At 47.6% G+C, this 20,014-nt stretch overlaps 7 protein-coding genes across 7 annotated transcripts; 2 read left to right on the forward strand and 5 right to left on the reverse strand.

The window, feature by feature from the left end:
• Positions 1-314: 314 nt before the first annotated feature.
• HD556DRAFT_1062923 (mitochondrial genome maintenance MGM101) lies at positions 315-1,532 on the reverse strand. Its single transcript, XM_041296044.1, has 6 exons — positions 1,283-1,532; positions 1,010-1,228; positions 810-957; positions 631-759; positions 498-575; positions 315-445 (listed from the first exon to the last, which is right to left on the reverse strand). Exons 1-6 carry the CDS (start codon positions 1,476-1,478, stop codon positions 388-390), a joined length of 828 nt encoding a protein of 275 aa, XP_041153727.1. The 5' UTR covers positions 1,479-1,532; the 3' UTR covers positions 315-387.
• A 50-nt stretch (positions 1,533-1,582) lies between these two features.
• Positions 1,583-5,510, forward strand: HD556DRAFT_1416523 (Spc98 family-domain-containing protein). The gene is made up of 12 exons (XM_041304343.1): positions 1,583-1,977; positions 2,035-2,152; positions 2,206-2,238; positions 2,287-2,752; positions 2,799-2,863; positions 2,913-3,014; positions 3,065-4,222; positions 4,272-4,660; positions 4,711-4,738; positions 4,787-4,872; positions 4,927-4,966; positions 5,018-5,510. Exons 1-12 carry the CDS (start codon positions 1,604-1,606, stop codon positions 5,456-5,458), a joined length of 3,300 nt encoding a protein of 1,099 aa, XP_041153728.1. The 5' UTR covers positions 1,583-1,603; the 3' UTR covers positions 5,459-5,510.
• Positions 5,511-5,803: 293 nt separating this feature from the next.
• Positions 5,804-6,673, reverse strand: HD556DRAFT_1434799 (uncharacterized protein; the record flags this gene model as incomplete). The annotated part of the gene is made up of 6 exons (XM_041305365.1): positions 5,804-5,923; positions 5,972-6,067; positions 6,122-6,192; positions 6,243-6,441; positions 6,493-6,597; positions 6,650-6,673. 6 exons carry the CDS (start codon positions 6,671-6,673, stop codon positions 5,804-5,806), a joined length of 615 nt encoding a protein of 204 aa, XP_041153729.1.
• A 756-nt stretch (positions 6,674-7,429) lies between these two features.
• HD556DRAFT_1416536 (uncharacterized protein) lies at positions 7,430-9,574 on the reverse strand. Its single transcript, XM_041304344.1, has 10 exons — positions 9,164-9,574; positions 8,972-9,111; positions 8,832-8,922; positions 8,687-8,784; positions 8,554-8,629; positions 8,409-8,501; positions 8,296-8,352; positions 8,186-8,247; positions 7,887-8,132; positions 7,430-7,825 (listed from the first exon to the last, which is right to left on the reverse strand). The coding sequence occupies exons 1-10, from the start codon at positions 9,299-9,301 to the stop codon at positions 7,600-7,602; spliced, it is 1,227 nt and encodes a 408-aa protein (XP_041153730.1). The 5' UTR covers positions 9,302-9,574; the 3' UTR covers positions 7,430-7,599.
• A 1,227-nt stretch (positions 9,575-10,801) lies between these two features.
• Positions 10,802-12,346, reverse strand: HD556DRAFT_1507546 (uncharacterized protein; the record flags this gene model as incomplete). Its single annotated transcript, XM_041309055.1, has 4 exons — positions 10,802-11,470; positions 11,532-11,935; positions 11,996-12,085; positions 12,148-12,346. 4 exons carry the CDS (start codon positions 12,344-12,346, stop codon positions 11,027-11,029), a joined length of 1,137 nt encoding a protein of 378 aa, XP_041153731.1. The 3' UTR covers positions 10,802-11,026.
• A 225-nt stretch (positions 12,347-12,571) lies between these two features.
• HD556DRAFT_1063083 (uncharacterized protein) lies at positions 12,572-14,031 on the forward strand. Its single transcript, XM_041296045.1, has 6 exons — positions 12,572-12,824; positions 12,878-12,899; positions 12,959-13,106; positions 13,160-13,204; positions 13,272-13,464; positions 13,519-14,031. Exons 1-6 carry the CDS (start codon positions 12,749-12,751, stop codon positions 13,650-13,652), a joined length of 618 nt encoding a protein of 205 aa, XP_041153732.1. The 5' UTR covers positions 12,572-12,748; the 3' UTR covers positions 13,653-14,031.
• HD556DRAFT_1248498 (ABC-2 type transporter-domain-containing protein) lies at positions 13,937-19,027 on the reverse strand (the record flags this gene model as incomplete). Its single annotated transcript, XM_041298776.1, has 19 exons — positions 13,937-14,029; positions 14,088-14,344; positions 14,397-14,494; positions 14,544-14,908; positions 14,959-15,307; positions 15,358-15,522; positions 15,578-15,693; positions 15,740-15,854; positions 15,906-16,022; positions 16,066-16,175; positions 16,228-16,608; positions 16,655-16,870; positions 16,927-17,122; positions 17,180-17,401; positions 17,453-17,548; positions 17,597-17,906; positions 17,955-18,214; positions 18,265-18,694; positions 18,742-19,027. The coding sequence occupies 19 exons, from the start codon at positions 19,025-19,027 to the stop codon at positions 13,937-13,939; spliced, it is 4,182 nt and encodes a 1,393-aa protein (XP_041153733.1).
• Positions 19,028-20,014: the final 987 nt, after the last annotated feature.

Consider the following 20,014-nt stretch of genomic DNA (forward strand, 5'->3'; position numbering starts at 1 on the left):
AAATTCACTCCGGATGTCGAGTAATGAGGGAGATGATCCTGTGGTTATGGTGCATGAAAACGTGAAGAATATTACCATTGTCACCTGCGGCTGTTTTTCCAGTTACTATCAGCCACAGGGTATGTGTGCATGCCACCGCAATGATAGTCGAGCGACTAAGTTGGACACAATCTGGACGCACCACTTCAGCCTGAGGTGTTATATTGAGGCTTGCGGTGACCGCTTAGTTGGGGATCAATGATAACGAGGAGGATTAGCGAAGCAACTTGTCTCAGATGCACACTGCATGCCAAAGGCTCTAATTTGGCGTCGAATCGAAGGGATACATACCAGTGCTGGACAAGCCACATCCCGAAGATTAAAGACGTGATTATATGTTGTATAGGTCTACTCTTTCCAGGGGTAATCAAATTTCGGCTGGTCCTTACGTCTCCACAATTTCTTCCTAGACACGTTCCATCAGCACGCCAGAGAAAGATTGTTTAGAATTTACATACTTCTTTTTCGTTGGAACGTGCTCTGCAAATACTTCAACGCAATACTTAGCTTTGAACTCGCGAATAAAGCGCGGATCCCTGTATTACGATTAAGATTGAATAACCGAGGCGTATCATCCGCGATGACACTCACCAAAGCTCGCTTGCTATTCCAAGATCTTTGCAGCATCGCATGAGGGCATTACTCTTACAGCCCTCCGTTGCCGTAGGAATATTGGATGGATCGAAATATTCTTGTTCACCGCGGGCAACTGCTACCAAGCTGCAGGAAACATATTCATAAATTGTTATGCAAGACAAGGATGAACACACCGGCCCTGGCAGACAAGCGCATACTCCCTGCTGACGACCTTGGGCCCAACGTTTGTCTCACTGCGAGGTGCGAGTCCCCATCCGCCTGGTCCAAATGCCTTGTTGAGGGCGCGACGATACTTTATTTCTGGAAGGTAGATCAAGCCATCTATGAATGATATTCAGGAACATAATTCGCAAACCATGCACTCGAAAAGTACCTGGCTTCATCTCTATATCCATGTCATCCACAGGAGCCAACAGAATATTAGCGATATCCTTTGAGAAGGCTTGCACAGAGAGTCCATGGTAACTGGTTGACCAATCAGTGGACCCAATGTCGCTTGCTGCTGGAAAATCGCCAGGGAAAGGTGAAGACAGAGATGCAGAAGAAGGCACGGTCTCAGGTGGAATACTTCCATTCACAGCTTCAGATATATCTATCTCTTCTGACGCATCAGGTAGGTTTTCTCTTGTGCCTAGGTTGCCAGTACCTGCTACGCTCGTACTAGCAGTTGCCTTCACTACCTTGGGCGGACGGGAGGATGGAGTTGACGTCTTTGGTGTCCATGTTCGCGTAGACGCAGCGTACGCTCTCGAAGACGGAAAAGGCCGTGCGAAGGAGGGTTTCCGAGTCGCCTTTATTCCTAGCAAAAGAAGTCGATGTGCGTTGTTGGTCAAAGCCGACATTATTTGACTAGAAATCAACCTCTGTGCGGAACTTTTTATGACAGGAGCCAAGAGTATCGCGGGATTTTAAATTTCAAACTTTGCACAAACAAAACACTTACGGCTGTTCGTTGATAGATGCTACGATGAGCACACCATCCTCGACACTGTCGGCCCGTCCTCACTCTCGCGCGCTGAATCAACGGCCATCTTCCAGCTTATCACAGCAGCCGCCTTCCAGCGCGTCATACGCAAGGCCAGTTTCAAGCGCGTCCTTGCGACCTCAATCACGCATTTCTCGACCAAGTTCGCGTATTTCGCGACCGGCCACCAGGCAGTCTACGCGACTCGCGCCTTTGTGCCAGAAACTAATCACACAACTCACTGGACTCACTTTAGAGAATGATGAAGAGGACTTTCGTATGGCCTTGGATTTCGTTTCTAGGAACCTAGAGCACGCTACGGCAACGAAAGGGGGTCCGAGCTCTGATATGGCAACCATGGACAAACGTTTTCACGGGTACATATAGTCGTCTTATATATGAAAGTGTTATTCAGCCAATGCATGTTCCTTCAGTTTCCTCGAAAAATACCGTATACAGTCCAATGATACCCTTGCGGAAGCTTTGGAGATCTCATATCGGAAAGTGAAAGATAGCGCGAAGGAACTCACCAATATTGACAGTGACATCAAAGTGGAGTCCCGAATTATCGTGCGTAAGTGCAATACTGAAAGGTCCCTTCACAGCTCGCGCATCTTCCAGACCACCTGCAACTGCTTGTGAGATCATATTCATCCTATGCGGTCGAGAAGCCAACAGCTTGATAGGCTCTTCTGTCTGTTGCACCAACAGCGTCTACTCTCAAGCACGCAGATGCATATGTTGATGCGGTCAAAAATCCACCAGCACCAGCACCTTCCCTCACCTGGAAGGATATCCTGGCCGAGGAGCCCTTCGAGGGACAACACTGGGAGGGTGCTTATGGTTTGCCATCAGGAAGCACGGTAGAAGGTTGGGAAAAAACGAGCGATGGTAGCACTCCTTCACTTTCACCCTGGGACGATGACTCGGACGATTTGGATGATAGTGATTCGTTTCCCTACACTGAAGATGCTCCCTCATCTCCTGGTCCCGTGGAACGAGTCTCATCCTATGAGCAGCCAACTTTGAGCCTTTCATACCAACATCGTAGGGTCGTGGAGGAGCTGCAAGCTCGACAGTACTGGAGAGAAGAATGGCGAACAGATGCCGATTTATCTCAGCCATTTAGTCTGGGCGATGCATCAACACTTGGTAGTTTGCATGTATTGTGGGGTTTTCATCACTAATGACTTTGTAGGCCCTTCACTGAGCCGAGCTCTTGGTGAAAGAACAACTCTTTTGATTGATGGGCCTGAACGCGAGGTCAGATCTTGCGACGTTAGAACAAGTGACAATAACTCACTGCTTCTAGAAATACATCAACGAGCATGACGCTGTTCGTGAGGTACTCATGTGTCTCCAGGGACGCAAAAACCTCATGATCACCAGCAACTCGAGATCCCCGTCGCTCATGGTAAGTATCTGCAGGGTACAGATTTACACTCCCCTTCTAATCTTATACAGCGGCCATCACCAAATGCTCCACGTCTCGTTCATTTGACATTAGCATCCCAAACTTCTATCCTCTCGTCGTTTGCGCAACTTGCTAGCACCATGTCCCACATCAGAAAATTCACCTCCGCAGTCTTTTCCAATGTATTTTCAACCTCAAACCCACCTCTGAGCTCGACGCACCTTCTATCTCACAACACGCGTTCGCAGACCCTCGAAGCTTTCGCAGATGCGATCGATTCTCAGCTACAAAAGTTCGACCGCTGGTGCGCCGACAAAGAAGAACGGATATGTTACGCTCACGCTGGCCTTGGCAACCAGCTGGTCGTCAGTCTACTGGGTCTCGAAAAAGACGTCAGAGATCACTTTTCAGTTACCTTCGACCTCCTTTTGGCCATTCTGCGAGAGATAATGGGCTATGTCATGCAATCAGATAATACGTCCGACGAAGAGGTCTGGTTATTGGTATCCCTGTCTAGTCGCGTGCCGCCAGCGGCTGTTACTGCCCATCTACTGGACTCATGTCTGCGTTCTGCAGAGGAGCAGTCTTCACTGGGAGACGAAATCACCACTGAAGCTCTCACTGAGGTGTTTGTTAGGTCCGCACAGCCTGTTTGGGTGATGGTGGGCCGCTGGGTCAGCGATGGGATGCCAGTGCGGGACACGTGGGAACCTTCTGATAATCAGACCCTAGATGAAGAGTTCTTCGTCGAGGATAACGAACTTCCACTTATGGACCCTGATTTCTGGGCGGAAGGATATGTTCTTAAGGCTTTGAGCGACTTTGAAGCGCGCACAGGAGATCCGAAGGCAATTTCCGTTCCGGTATTTCTGGAACGTATAGCTGATCGTATACTCGAAACCGGAAAAGCAGTCGGTCTGCTGCGGGTCTTGGGGATTCCCTTGCTGAATCATGCAGATAACGATGTCCACTGGTCATCACTCGCAACACTGATAGGACAGCACAAAAAGGATGCTTCAGATCCAGAGAACCTCGCTCACCTTATCTCCGACAAGATCGCGCCCTATTACACATCTTCGGGATCTCAGCTTACCCAAGTGCTAACCGAGGACTGCGATCTTTCACGCCACTTCGCGGCCATCGAAGGGCTATATCTGATGACCAGGGGAGACGTCATCGGCCATTTCGCCGATGTCCTTTTTGCAAAAGCAAGTATTCTATCTATCCCAGTATGCAGGTGCTAATGCAGATCATCAGATGGACAGCCAGCAACACTGGCAAGACTTCCACTTCTTGAACAGCGCATTTAGGGATGTTGTAGATGCCAATAACGCCACAAAGTACATCGAGACTTCCCTTGTTCGCCTCTCCTATCGGGGAAGCAAAACCACCGTCATCGCACAGACAGTGGAAGCTCTTGATGGTCTACTCGTCGAATATGCAGTGCCTTTTCCATTGGCGTATATCTTCACGCCGCGTGTATTTTCGATCTATGGGTCGATCTTCGCGTTTCTTCTGCAAATACGGCGAGCGAAAAATGTTTTAGAGCGCATCCTTGTACGGGGCGAAATAGGGAATGAACGACATATGAAGCATGAGTTGAAGGTGTTTTATGCAATGAGGGGCAAGCTATCGTGGTTCATCAAGTGTGTTCATTCTGTGTTGCGACGGCTATTAGCTGACTACTGTTTGTTAGCACGCTGTTGAACTTCCTGACCACTCATGTAAGCTTCCTGGCTATCGAAACAATGCAGCTCTGACCATCCATCAAGATCCTGTACTCTCAGTTAGCGGTATTCCACGAAAATTTCAACAAGGCAGAGTCCCTTGATGAGATGATCAAGATCCATAACGACCAGTAAGATTGCTTGCACCTGCGCTATAATAACCTTGCTCACATGCGCCATTGAAGCTTGGATACAATCCAGCGCGGTTGTCTGCTTCACCCCGAAGTGCGTCCATTTTTGTTCTCGTCTTGTTCGTCGCGCTGACGACTGTTCAAGACTTCTGCCCTCCATCGTGCTGTCTTGACAGCACTCGACATGTGTCTGCATTTCAGTAATATTTTCGTCTCGTTCTCAGGTGACAATACCCATGATATCTCACGGCTCTCTATCGTTATAAAACGTCACCGAAGTCGTCGCCAAAGACGGCTTCGTCGAGACATCATTGGATTCTCTACCCCGGAGATCGTCTCAGATGATGAAAGTGACGATGACGACGACGAGATGGTGGGCGATGCACCTGAGCCTTCGTTCTCTCTGGCTGCCTCTGTGATGAGCTACGAGGGTGATCTCCCTGATCATCTGGAGAAGCTGTCCTCGGACCTGGATGGTGTTGTGCGTTTTGTTCGCAGGGGGAGTGAGACCTGGGCAGGAAGTACGTCTAAAGCTGCACCTGCTTTCGGAGTTCTTGCGTTTGCATTGGAAGATTGGGATTCGTAATTCGATATTCAATACTTGCTATGAGGCTCATAGTGTACATGAATGACATGGTATTTTCTACAGCCGTTGGTGCCATGCCCTACAGTAGACAAAATACCCAATTATATGTCATAAGTCATGTGTTGTCCGCGCATTGGTGCAGACACGAATTAAGGTCAGCTAAAGGCGATAGGGTACAGGGTATGTGTCGTTCAATCTCCGTCGTCGTGTGCGAGTGGTGTAACATCTCCGAATATTTGTTCTGGACTGTGTCTCTCTTCGTGCTGGTAGGATTGTTGGCAGGTAGAACTGGGGAATTTTGTGACGATAAAGTGTCTCGCCACGTTGCAATTCCAAATTTATTTCCTAATACATGACCGCAGCACCACCCTTGGTATCCACGCGGCGATTGATGCCACCTAGGAGAATTTTGATGAGCATTTCAGCATTCAGTTGACCGATATAGGGTGTTGTATCCACGATGTCCTGGCGAGTTCTCAGTAAAGAATAATTTGATGTGAGCCTGCGACATACTCGTATATGATGTGTCTGCTTCAAGTTATCATCCAATTCTACGAGGAACTGGGTTGCGCGTCTTGAACTCCCTATCTGAACGAACTGTATTCCAACCTATACAAAAGTTTGGTCAGCAACTAGCGCAGCAAAGAAGCAATGTATATTCACTTGTGCAAGCGGCCACTTATCGGCGTCGAGTCGCTTGGCAAAAGAGACTATTACACTCTCGGGATCATCCGCTACTCAAACGGATCAGCAAAGTCAGCTATTAGGTGTTGTGTGAACTTACTTGGTGCCCCATCAGTGATAATGATCACATTCACGGGCTTGATTTGCTTGCGCGCAAAATAGTCACCGGCATCCTCCTGTCTTTTGGCAGCATCCAGGTCACGGAAATAATCGCCGAGGATTATGTCGAGGCGATGTCCAATAGGGGTAGGGCCGCGAGGCTGGAGGTTGGCGAATTGTTCGTGGACAGCTTTGGAGTCCTGCAAAACGAGATCAATACCAATTTGGGATGTAAGAAATAAGCTACCTACTGTAACTCCTGTCATGCTTCCGTAATGGTTCAAAAAGTGGATGTCGACGCCATTGGCATCATATTGGCTCGCGACACCAGCAAGTGCGCCAAGAGCCTGTTTTGCCTGGACATGACGATTTCAGGACCATCGACGACTAATGTAATGAGTATCATACCTCCTTCCATAACGAACCAGCCATGGACGAGGAATCGTCCATGATGATAATTGTGTCATATTGGCGCAGTGTCTCAAGTGCGTCTTCCAATGATTCCTGACGCAGAGGTTGGCGGAGATACGCCACTCGGGCTGCTGCTCGAGAAGCTGTGTGTGAGATTGCAAATTAAAATTGATGCGACGAAGACTTTGGAGGAAACTGAATACCTTGAGCGTCATTTTCAGAAGACCAGGGCGTTTCTGAGGTGGCAGAGGTAGTATACGGTGGCGGGGCTGATTGGTAGCTGCCAGCAGTGTGCCCAGCAAGGGATGATTTGCTGTTCTGTACATGATCAATATTGAAGTCCCCAGGTTGTCCCCTAGTAGATTGCAATCGTGACTTAGATGGTCCGTTTCCCATGATAGTAGTTTATCTTTGAGTGTGTATGGAAGCGAGGAGGGATTTATGGGACGAGCGTTAGAAGATTAAATTTAGTAACCACTTGTGGGAGTGGGACCGAGGTGATAGAAGCTAATAAAATCAGGAGAATTTTTTCCACTTATATAGCGTTTGAGATGTGGACGAATGGAAAATTCTTTTTCAGTGAAGAGTACCTGCCACTTAGTTGGCTTGTGACCTCCAATGGCATGTTATGGTCGATGGTAGCGGACAGTGGAAGCTGGAAGGTGACCGGTTGACCAAGCGAAAGGGTCATGTGATTCGATTGCACCGCATCGCCTACCGAATTCGTCCGCTAATCGAAATCTAAATCAATATCGCATACTTCTGCTGTGTACAGTACTGGCGATCCACTGCTAGAAGCCACCATTTATGTCGTGCATAGGCTGCAGTGCTGTACCATGTTGTTCCTCTCACGGCTCCTGAGTTGCGTTCTCCTGGTCCAGCCTGACATTTCTGATGAACAGCCATATCACGTATACAACAAGACAGCTGTGTTCCTGTATTATTATCTAGGGTAATGGTGCCAAACGATCTGCTACTCTGGGAAATGCATTAGCACTAGCTAACACGACCATCTTTTTCTCATGCGAGATATAACCTCTCATATATCCCTGGTAAATCATATTTGCAACATAGCATTCAGCTTCCTCCATCGAAACCTCGATCCCCTTTAATCGCAACGAGCAGTGGAACATAGAGACGGGTATCCGTGTGCTTTGATCGGTTGCCACCCAGCTTAATCAAGGTAGTTAGTGCATATTCCGTGTCATCGCTCACCGGCCGGTGGTCTACGTACACGCGTCTAAACAGGCCTCTGATGCATAGTTCTCTGGCTCGTTCCAGCGTCAACCACAGGTTGAGCTCGAGCAGGCGCCGTTCCCACTTGTCCAATGCTATATCGTACGCAGATATATCTCCAGCACGTATAGCAGCAATAAAGGGCGTGAACAACTCGTCAAGCACAGGGAACCTGTCCATCAGGTCTCTGGTTGGGAGGTGCCCACGGAGAACACGTAGTGGGAGCAAATACGTCAGTATTCGTCTATTACCCGGGCGTCAATTTGCAAGCATCAGCCGATGATTAATATTGCTTACTCCTGATTACTATGTGCCGGGATATAGCATTGGTAAAAAGCTAGTGTTAGTTCCTGTTCGGACTGCTACCGTTGAGTCCGAGTGGCGTCGCAACATGATTGGGCCCGTACTTTATTATAATCTTCATTTAGAAAACTTAGCATGCCCAGGTAGTAGCGGTAGGTGACCTTACAAATCATGACGTAAGTGGTCCTCAGGAATAGGTGCTATGATGTGAACGTACTTGATGTGAACGTGGGTACTCTGAGAGAGGTGGTATATCGGGATTAGCGTTGAGCGCTCTGAGAATATTTTTCGACAACGATATTCGTTTGACCTGTGAATTTTCAGTGGGCAATGCAAGCGCCAAATGAACAAGGAGGACAGACCCGGAAGTAACATTTTAGTACAAGCCCGACAACGTAGTAGACTCCCCATTTACGAGATTCGTTCGGTGGTGAAGTTCTAGCGAGGTATTGGGCGCCTGTCAAAAATACGGGGACAGCTTAACAGGTACAGTACCTGTCTGTCATGCAGTTGCTGAACGCCTTGACAACAACGCCAGCAGCGCTCTCCATACATTCACTTTTCTGATTATTGTATTTTGCGTAATTGTCGGCCTACAGCACTCAATGAGAGTTCAAGAAGTAGAAACGGGATGTCTCACATCAAAGGCAAGATCTCGTAAGTCTCTCAACATCGAGAACAGCGCAGGAAGTGTCCATCCAGTATTGTTGATGAAGTAACGGAAGAACTGGCTGTGTACGAGTGAGCTAAGGAGGTGTCTACAAGTACACAGATACGCACGAAACAAGCTGCGACTGCTCGTTGAATGCCTCCCCAGCGCGTTTTCGGGCGATATGTGTCGTGACCATAACATATCTGACAGCAATGTCGTCCCATGGGCTCTCAATACATCCACCGTAACGCGACATCAGTGTTTCGCGCTGGAAATCCGCTCTGAACGTCGACAGTGTTCCGAAAGGGTCAAAGACGCACTGTAGGATTACGAAACTCCTTGACGAGATCCTTCCCATGAGGACTGGTTGGGCGCAAAAGATAGGCCAAGTTAGGTCCATTCTCTGACTGTATTGTCTCGGCGAGGGTCATAATGAAGGTCGAGAAGGTCATCGCCATGTTTTTAGGTTGATAATGTACGAAGGACTGGCCAACGTGACTATTAGCAAATCTTGGTGCTATCTCTGATTTTCTGCTAGGCTTGTTTATTTTCTGCGGTCAAAGTGAAAGACGCAACAATTGGGATACTCACCTCGAGTAGCAAATTTGAGGCTCTTGACGTTGAACTTGAAGTTAAAGTTGGAACGTTTACGATCACGTGGTAGATAACTCCTAAATATCAATTGACCTCGGCAGCCCGAGAGTGATATCTTATGGAAAGCGGGAGTGATCAGCTTCGTATCAGCTTCGCTAAGCGTGTTTGTTTGGCTTTTACCTGTCAGACCCCCAACCACTGCTTGAGAGAGACTTAATATTAATGTTTCTAGTGATATATTCAAGATGTATTGCTTGTCAAATTGTGAGTCCTCCAATGGTTACCGATAGTAACTCAGGTGCTGATCGTACCTTAATGCAATGACAGCGCAATCTGTGACGGAATTCAAAACAACTCGAACGTTCAAGTTGACGAGTGCAGGATCGTGCTCCCAACATTATGACTGATCGTTCTCGGCGCACCAACCAGCATAAGCCATGTCGTGAGTGTTAAGCCTGAATCACTGCCAGTTTCACTTATTTTTGAGCGAGCATAGCTCCTGCCAGGGAAATACAAGATCCGGCTCAGTTTTATTTCAAGCTCAACATGAGTGATGTTGACATCGTGCACCACCTCAAAGACCATTATGACCAGGAGGAATATGGACTCAGGTTCGTGTCTTACATATGTCCAGTGCAACTACTTCAACTAATTTATCATGCTAGCGTTGTCAGCTTTCGTCGGATGCGAAATAGCTGGGGCTGGAAACGGACCAGGCAACAACAACATACTCTCGAGTCCATCGAACAGCATGTCCGGGAGATTCGACAACGATTTCCCCACCGAGGTGCCGAGGCCATCAGACGAGACCTGCGCCAGCAGTTCAGCTTTCACGTACCCCGGTGAGTTGCTGTCTACTTGCTAGTACTGTTCACTATAAATCGATGTTTGAACAGCGAACTGATCGCCAAGCTTCTCAAGATCACAGAGCCAACTGCTGTGGAAGCTAGGCGTCGTGGACGTCTCAAACGGAGGCGTTTTTGGTGTGCGGGGGTTAATGATGTCTGGCCCCAAGACCAGCACGACAAATGGCTGCGCTTTGGGTTATGGCTGCATATCAGCCTCGATCCATTCACCGGCTGGATTAATTGGCTGAAAGTTTGGTGGACCAACAAGAATCCACGCCTTATTGCTAGATACTACCTTGACTGTTGCCGAAAACTCGGAGGTATGTCACCAAGCCCCTCACATTGATCGGACATTGATCATGTCATTTTTTTTTTGTGATCTCAGCTGTACCTTTGATCACTCAGAGCGATCCAGGCTCCGAAAATTTTGCTGTTGCCAACGCACAAACAATGATTCGACACCGCCTAGATCCAGCACTCAACGGAACACTTCAGCACCGCTGGATGCGAAAGCACCAGAACATCAAGCCCGAAATCATGTGGTCTGTGCTTCGCAGGGACTTTGCTCCAGGTTTCGAGAATATCCTGGAGGAAGGTGTCACTAGGGGACTATATGACATTCACAACACGCTGCAAAAGTATGCATCACTTCCTTGCATATGTCATTGGGCACCATTTTGCAAATTTTTTGATGGGGACACCACAGATAGTACTAATGCAGGACTTGAAAGATGTTGGATGTCAGATGAACTTGCCGCTGTTGCGTGAGGTGTATCCTGGTTTATGTATTCTGTCAGTCATGCAAGGTACCAATAGTCCATGTTGAAAACGAACATCACGAGACTTGGACTCAGCTACTTCCTCACCATTTCGCCTTTGCTCAGCGGCAAGGAACTTCGTATGTGGAATAATGAGGTGAAGTTCGATCCCCTTGCCAGCGTTGAACTGCTGCTTCGTGTTCCTGGTCTTGAGGAAGTGGGATGCTATGGCATTGATGTCTTCTCCAGATGGACGGGGAAGAATCTCCTCGAAACTACTAACAAGACGCAAACGTGCCTCTTCAAACGTAAAAGTAAGACCCATGGACCACTTGATGAACATGGGAAGTAGGGTGAGGTACACCGAAGTTTTAAGGTCATTGGCACCAATGCGGTAAGGGATGTTGCTGATCGACTCGACTATATCCTATAGAAGATTCAGCAAAGTTGGTGAAGTTGAATTCAGAATTGTAGAGAGCAACACTTACAGATATCAGAGTTGGTTTTTTAGCCCGTGGAATCATCACTGCAAGGTATGCCTTGACACATACCACTTCGGGAACACTCAAAGCATAGGCCTGTCGAGCAAGCTGGTCTCGCATCTCTTCATAAATTTTATGCGCATCTTGATAACCAGGCTTGAGTGGCAGAGTTCGAAGAAGGTCTGAGTACACAATAAACTGAGCATCCCGACCATAAATAGATATGTTGGGCCCTAATGGATTTGCACGGCGGATGTCTGAGGGGCCAGGAGCTGCAGGCCAGTTGGGTAAAGGAACAAATTGATGATTTGCTGAGGCGCGCCTCGGGTGAATGGGACCTGGGATGAATGCAGGTGGAGGCATCCCACATGATACACTAAGCCCCACTGCACGAACAGGAAGTTGGGATTCTACAAAAATAAATGAAGGTTTGTATTCAATATAAAATGCAACTGTACTGGGCGACTCACTTCCACGCTGCGCCTCTGCAGTCTGCTTGTGAACTGCAGCACCATCATATTTGGACTGGCCGAAACCATGCTTCGAGGTATTTGGAATTACTAAAGAAAATTATTGTCAGACTGTAATGTGACAAAGTCTGCACACCGAGCAATTATTTTACCTGCATCACTTATTTTCTTGGTAGTGAACTTGGAGCGCTGGTATCGGCTGCATTTTTCACAAAGCCATTTACCAGGCTTGCTCGGATCTTTGTGCTCAATATAGGTGATAGCAGGTACAGTGCCAGGATGACCGCTAAAACAGTTGGCATACTCGCAATAGTGCTGGTCAGCATTTGTGGTGAACTCTGCAGCATACATGATGATGGTGGATTTTTTGGGGGGTTTGGATTTAAATTTCTGAACCGTCAGATTCAAATATTAGTGCTACTAGAGGCTCGTCGAAGCAAGCAAGGGCCTTTGATATCACCATTTGATGCAAGTCTATGTGCGAGTGATGATTTCTCATGTCAAATTTGCAAGGCAAGAGATCTTAGGCACCACGTCAATACAATGTCTTAACCTCATTCTGTACGCACAGCCACATTTATGAGTGTAGTCGGTAAATTCTTCATCGCGTTCAGTGGGTGATTGGGGGTCTGGCAGGAGAAGAGCCAAACAAATGCCTTTTTAGTCCAGCTGATCACTCTCGCCGAAGCTGATCACTCCCGCTTTCCATAATATCTTGGACATTGACCTTCAACGTGTCAGCACTCGAGTATCATGGCTCTTCAACCCTCCCTTAGACCTACTATTATTGCAGGCGCTCACGACGCCCCGCATACCCTTGATATCTTCCGTGAGCCAATAAATTGGTCAAGTGCCTTATAGCTAATCAACGAGAGGGTCCAGTGGACTACGTTTGTCCATTCAGGTTGATATCCACATACATCGATACGAAGAGCTACATCACTAATACTGATAATCGTACAGCGCAAAGTTATCGTTTGCAATCGACAATGTTTTGAAGCCTTTGGTCGACGTGGGAGGTTTATATTATGGCAAAGTAAAAGTTATCATGAGGCTCCAAGTCCAGCCTTGGCATGCAACTTCAACCTACACTCATGAAGCTGGACTTGCTGTAAGTGCTTTAAATTGATACCATTAGAATGATCGTAAGGTGATCTGATCTAGGTTGTACGTGCTGCTCCAGAGCAATTCTGGACATTCTCTCTTGCAGTAAGCATCACTTGTAACCACCAAAGTCGAAGTGACATCTACCAAACTAAATCAACTTGATACACAGCTTTTCAAGCAACAGGGTGAATTCTTCGATGGTCCCTCATCCAACATGACTCCCCTGCAAATTCGCGAGAAATTGGCCAACATCGCTGCCCAAGTAATCACAGAGGAGCAGTTGGTGATGTTCAAAGATCTTCTGAAGTTGAAGCCTTCTCCGAATGGCGGAATTGGCGTTACAGATGATCTTAAGTACACTAGTGCGTCTTCACGTTGTTGTTGTGGTTTGGGGTCTCATACCTGTCATCGCGCAGTCAAGTTCGCCAGGCAGAATGGCGTACATGTTTCTCCCACTGTCCTTTGGGACGGTTTGATTGCCAATCAAATCTCTAGTTCTTGGGGAGAAAAGGAGTGGTCCGAATTTCTTGCGAAGAACGTTGTTGTCTAGGTATGAGGAAGTAAATATTATTTGAGCTATACTGCTAGTAAGAAGTTTGATGTGATAAGTACGAATTCAATGCTGTGTCCCGCCGATAGTTTCCACTACCACGATCCAAGACCTTCTGTATTTGTCGGCAATTTGTTACATTGTACATCATTGGGGCTCTGAAACTGGAAAGGTAGTATGAGCATATTCAATACGGTAGATTGCAAGTGATCCTTTGCTAGTGCGTACATGGTCACCTTTAAGCACCTTCTCGAAGTATGTCGTATATATGCATGAACCACAATCTACGTGCCGCGAGTTAACTTTTGTCTAAGAGAAGTAAACACGCCGACAGTTCGAATGCGCATAAAATATGTGAACCAGAAAACAGCAATAATCTATAGATGGATGGTACATGTGAGCGTGAGATTCAAGGAACATCGGACAGTGGCTCACATTGAATGTGACGAATCCGAAGACGATGCCCAGGTTGCGCCAATGATCACTGTCTTTGATGTTGAACCTCGAGTACATGTACTGGTCAGCAGTCTTGTATGGACAGTACTGACAGCCTTCTGCAGCTTCGGGGTTCGTGAGGTAGCCGCCCGCTAATTCCATGAAGGGCCCCATGTACTTGCCGCACGTTAATTCATCCGGGGGGTTGACACGGACTAGTTCTGTGTAAGAGCAGGTAATAGCTTCCCCGCCAATAGCTGCGAGGGCTCAGATGCATAACGATTACGCAGCAAGAAATAGTTAACAAACCTTGACCAAGTAGACCCTCGATGATATATGCGAAAGGAGAGACCCTGTACGTCCATTTCCACCAGTTAAGCTCGATGAATGGCTGCATTACGCCATCACTGATGTATCGTCAATATGATGTAGCGCAGTTCAAAGCGTGCGTCTCACAAAATTAGAAGGAATATAAAAAGAGTTACGAGGTACAGAGATGCAATCGGAGCGGTTGGCGCCATCGACGCGATGGCATGTCCAAGCGTGGTATAGTACAACGGAAAGGCGACAGAGATCATGAGGAACGTGTAGCCTGCTCGTTCTGTGGGGTATCCAACGGTCCAGTACCAGCAGAAAAAGAACATCGCCGCACTTGTAATGTTCCAAGGAAGTTCAACAACAAGCTGTGACATGACGAGAGCAGTCCAGTGATACATTCTACTGGAACGTTCACGGATTTCGTACACGATGCGGATGTCAATGTAGACGGCCATGAGCTGATGGCCGAGGGAAACACAAAGCACAAGACCCATGAAGATCGACTAAAAATGTGTAAATGACATTGAACGAGGAATCCTAATGGTATACTCACGAACAACTTGTTTTGGGTACCCTGTAAAGAGTCATTTGCCTGGAAGAATGTAAAGCCCATAAGAAGACCACCAGCAATGTTAAGCAGAAACTTGGCGCGGATGTAGGTAGGAGTGCGCCAGTATGCTCGGAAGTTCCGTTGTGTGAGGGCAACGAACTGGTGCCACCATGAGGTGGCAAAGACAGATTTCCGGACGCTAAGCTGTCGTGGGCGAGTACGGCCATGTTCATGCATCCTCTCGATCTGAACTTGGAGCTGTACCGCTTCTGATGAGCGTTTCCAGACATCGCACCAATCAGTAGTGGAGACAGTTGCTCCAGCACCTATCACATCGAGCATATATTCCGCCCTTGAACGTACTGATAAGCGCCAGACCTGGTATGATTGCATCTTGCTTACGGGTTGGCGTCAGGGCCACCGCGTGGAGCACCATTAGACTCAAAGTAGTTCAGCATGACTGACGAGTTCTCGCCAATGTCGCCAAAGTAGACGGTTCGTCCACCCTTGTAAAGGAGCAACAATCTGTCGAAGACCTGGAAGAGCTCCGCTGAAGGTTGATGGATCCTGGTATATATAGTTCGTGAGCAGCGGGAAACCTACAGGCAGAAATGGTACTCACGTGCAGAGAATGGCCTGGCCATGACCAGCGAGTTCACGAAGGAACTGCACGATAGCCCAGGCAGATTGCGAGTCAAGACCAGACGTGGGCTCATCCAAGAAGAGTAGCAGTTTGGGCTATTGTGCTTGAGTATAACTTCACCCTGAGGGGTTTGCGTCCTACCTTAGCAGCGAGTTCCACTGCGATAGTAGTGCGTTTCCGATGCTCAACCCCAAGAGAGCCAACAATAGCATCGGCGTACGCCTCAAGGCCACACATCTGAAGGCACTTGCCGACGCTAAAATGGAAATGTAAGTGGAGATAGATTATAGGCATAAATTGCACGCACTATGCCTCCTTCTCAGCATGAGGGACTGATTGTGGCTGGCGAAGATTAGCAGAGAAAAGGAGCGCTTCACGAACAGTTGCATTGGGAAGGTGAGTATCGAGTTGTTGGCAGTAACCACTAAGCACGACAATCAGGCAAGCTCACCACAAATCAGAAAAACACTTGCATCTGAGCTTCGAAGTCTATGGGGAGCGGCTCTCCGTTAACAAACCGGTCACCACTCACCACACCAGCACCAATGCGTTGTGCAAGAACGTTTAAAAGTGTGGTCTACAAGCACTCAGGTAAACAGCATACGCGACTCGTACGTGAGAAGTCATACCTTTCCAACACCAGATCCACCCATCAAAGCAGTAAGTTTCCCAGGGGCAACAAAGCCTGTGACATCATCAAGAAGGCGTTTCATACCTCCCTCAATAGGGACTTCACACTGCAGGTGATGCCACGTGAAGTAATTCGGAACCACGATGTTCCCGTCGGGACTGTCGAAAGTCAAGGGATCAGCCGCCTTGGGCTGATATCCAGAGCGAAACTCTATATCTCCTTCTTCCTCGTGAAGTGCTTTGGCATTTCCATCAATAGCATCAGAGCCATGCTTGAAGAGAACGACAGCGCCGTCGAAATCGGAGGAAGTATTGTATTCTGTGGCAACCAGAAGAATTGCCAAGAACCCAAGGTAGAAAGCACAAATGACACCGAAATTCTGAGGTAGTGTCATGAGCTATTCACAAAGTACGTGACCGGCCTACCCTCCAGAGATGACCATACCAAAAGTTAAACGTCAATCCAACATAGATGTTGCCATCAACGAGAAGATTCCCGGGCTGCGATCCGACTGTTGTACAAACCTGATTTACAAGTGAAATGTTCTCATAGCCAGAACCCTGAGGAACAAGAGTGGAGCAAACTCCGTGGAGCGTGTGGAACTCGTTGACAAGAAGTGAACCAAAACCCCACCACACTGGCTAAAATAGCAAGGTTGATACTAAGCAAAAGATGTGCCCTGTAAGGGATGACGCACGTTCAACCACATGATCCACCGTATGCCCTTTGGAGCAGTTGGCCAAGGAATTGTGTACCCGCCAGAGAGCGATATCAAAAGAACGAAGACACCGCTAACAGCTATTGCACTCAGACGAGTTTTGGAACTTGCAGCAATAGCTCTGAACAATGACTTCATGGTTTGCGATGTTAAGAAGATGAAAAAGTAAAAAATGCTATTGTGCTGCAGAGTGAGCATTACAGCCAGCCAAGACAGACAGCATGAAGCTTACAAAAATTGTGCGGCAGAACGTTGCAACCCAACCAGGAGGTAAACAATTACAGCGAAAACTAGTTGAATGACCAAAGTGATCGGAATATCAACGATAGTATGCGCCAGGCTCTGAATAAAAGGGTAATGTAACGCAGCTTTCTGGTGACGAAGCACGATAGGACGCTGTAGAAAAAGTGCAGGGACTTCCGCAACCGCTGTAATGGCACTAAATAACAGGGAGCTAACAGAGCCCCGAGTTACAACTTGAATAATGACAAGGGAAGAAACTTACAAGAACAGGATACTTCCACGAGAAAAATAGGCGGAGGTGTCGTTTGGTACGTTCAGGAAGACGGTGCCCGTAAATATCGCTTGGAAGACCTGGGAGCTATCACCCAATGTTACTGAGGGTTGGAAAAGGAAGAATGTAACCTACGTCAGTTGAACGAAGAGCTGGAACTTATTACCAATAATAACTTGCAGGTGGCGCTTCATGACCGTTTTGATTTGATAGGGAATAGAAGTAATATACGCAGAAGTTGTGGTGGCACCTTCAGTGGTCACGCTAGAAAGATAGGCTTGCTTGTGTTCGTGATTACCAACACATTGCTCTCGGCGCTGTTCGATCGCTTTCCGATTCTGATGTCCGAGGTCGGAAGCCATGAAACGGCTAGCAAGCTCCGCTGATGTCCGCGGGACAGTGTTCTCATATCCAGGACGAATTTGCCTCCCGTTTGCGTCCGTGACTGACAAAAATGGTTATTGGGCAATCTAAGTAAACTGGAATGACATACCTGCAACCAGAAAATCGGGGGTGGTCTGCCTGTTTTGTGGTTCGAAACCCATATCGATGAAATAACCTTTGGCCGACTTTGCCGAACCGAAATAGGCCATCTTTCCTTCATCAATAATACAGACCTTGTCAAACAATTCATATATTTGCTCGCCTGCCTGGTAGAGAGAGAGAATTGTCGTTGTGCGTCTGACATCTGTGATGAAACGCAACGTGCGAACAAAATCAAGGGCAGTCGAGGAGTCTAGTCCACGAGTGGAACTGGATGAGAAGAAAGTCAGACAAATATAAACTTAAATGAAAGCGCTTACTTGTCCCATGTACCAAGCGGGCTTACAGAGCCTAATATTTCTGCGATAGAAACTCGCTTTCTCTCGCCACCAGAAATACCTTGAATCTGAGCATTACCGACCAAAGTGTTTTTCGAGCCGTAGAGGCCAAGGACTTTCATTAGCATCGTGGTAGTATCCTCGACATGATCTTTGCGCGTCTGGCCGAGAAGACATGTTGCGGGAGTACGATTGCTAACAGCGAAAGAGAGCGTTTGGTTGACAGTCAGGGTCGGGAAGTGGGTATCATCTTCCGGGCAGTAAGTGACATCGCCACGAAAGGAGTCATGAATCTCCTTTGGGGTGAATGCATCATAGAAAACTTGACCCTCGACAGCATGATACTCCCCACATTGGTTAGCGATTGTCTTGAGAAAGGTCGAACACCCGGAGCCGGGACGGCCAAGAACCACTATACCGAGGGTCAAGACTGGAGGCCAAAGAAGGATGCGGGCTTACAAAGCATTTCGCCAGGAGTGACCACGCCCTCGAACCCGGATAAGATGTCTCTGATGGAGGGGTGTCGAATTTCCCTTATCTTACGCAGAAACGTTGAAGGATAGAAAGGTGAGCCGACAGTGGGCTGGAGCGAAGTACGGGAACGTGCACCAACGACACGCAATTCTTTAAAAATAACACCAAGTTGGCGGTCCTTGATTCCTTCATCTTGACGGCTGACAGGGAAATAACATACTGTCGAATCAGATAATTTATGCAAATCACCACGAGACACTTGCCGTTTCATGAGGTGTAGAAATGCCTGCTCAAAATGAACGGCAACCTCATTTCTTATGGAGGTGGATGTGTCCGACGATTTCTTAGGGAATGAGGGAACAGGTGCGTCTGAATCTAAGTTGTGGACTGGAGTAGCAGCCTGGTTAGCTGAAGACTCGACCACTCTATCGGGCACGACATGTTGTCTTCTTTGATGGAGAGCCATAATTGGAATAAGTTTGCAGTGGACCGCAGAGGTTTGAGCTTCGGGGAGTGAAAAGGCTACCCACAAGACTGTATGGGTGAAGCTGCTCAGTTATGTGAGAGAGAAAACTGACCATCTTTTATAGCATACTATTTACCGGCCTATATGTGCTAGTCCCGGCTGACTTGTTCGGTAACTTGAGGTAAGGCCAATAAGTCCTGGTCAATTCTAAAACATTTTGTCGTTGTCAATGTGGACTTGACCTTGCGGCCACTGTCCTCTCGTAAATTACTTACGCCGCGGACCCTAAACCTTTCCTGATTTGGCCGCTACCGTGTCGGTTAAACCTTCGTGGCATGGGAGACATTCTACACCTTATCGCAGAGTATCCTCGTCCTAATCCTTGCTGTATAGAGTCCAAGTTAGCTGCCTAAACCTTCCCATGTAGTAGTAATAATGTTCCTAAGCGTCTTCATGTTTATTGTTAAATGTCCTGTCAAACCTTTTATCCATGATAAAGCTGTAGTCTACTAGGTGTCTGTTTTGCTCGGGCGGCTTTTGAGTAGTTTTTTGACCGACGCGGTAGCGGCCAAATCAGGAAAGGTTTAGGGTCCGCGTAAGTAATTTACGAGAGGATGGCTGTAAGGTCAAGCCCACACTGACAACGACATTTTAGAATTGACCAGGCCTAAATTTGAAGGATGTTGTAATGTCGGCATAGTAGACGCCGCCGACAGCTGAGTCTCAATTTCACAATATCGATATGATACTAGTGCTGCCGTGGTCCGGTTCGGTCACCAGTTCCAGTAGCCT

Source organism: Suillus plorans (assembly GCF_016647745.1).
Source record: "Suillus plorans strain S12 chromosome Unknown HD556scaffold_95, whole genome shotgun sequence".
NCBI lineage: Eukaryota > Fungi > Basidiomycota > Agaricomycetes > Boletales > Suillaceae > Suillus > Suillus plorans.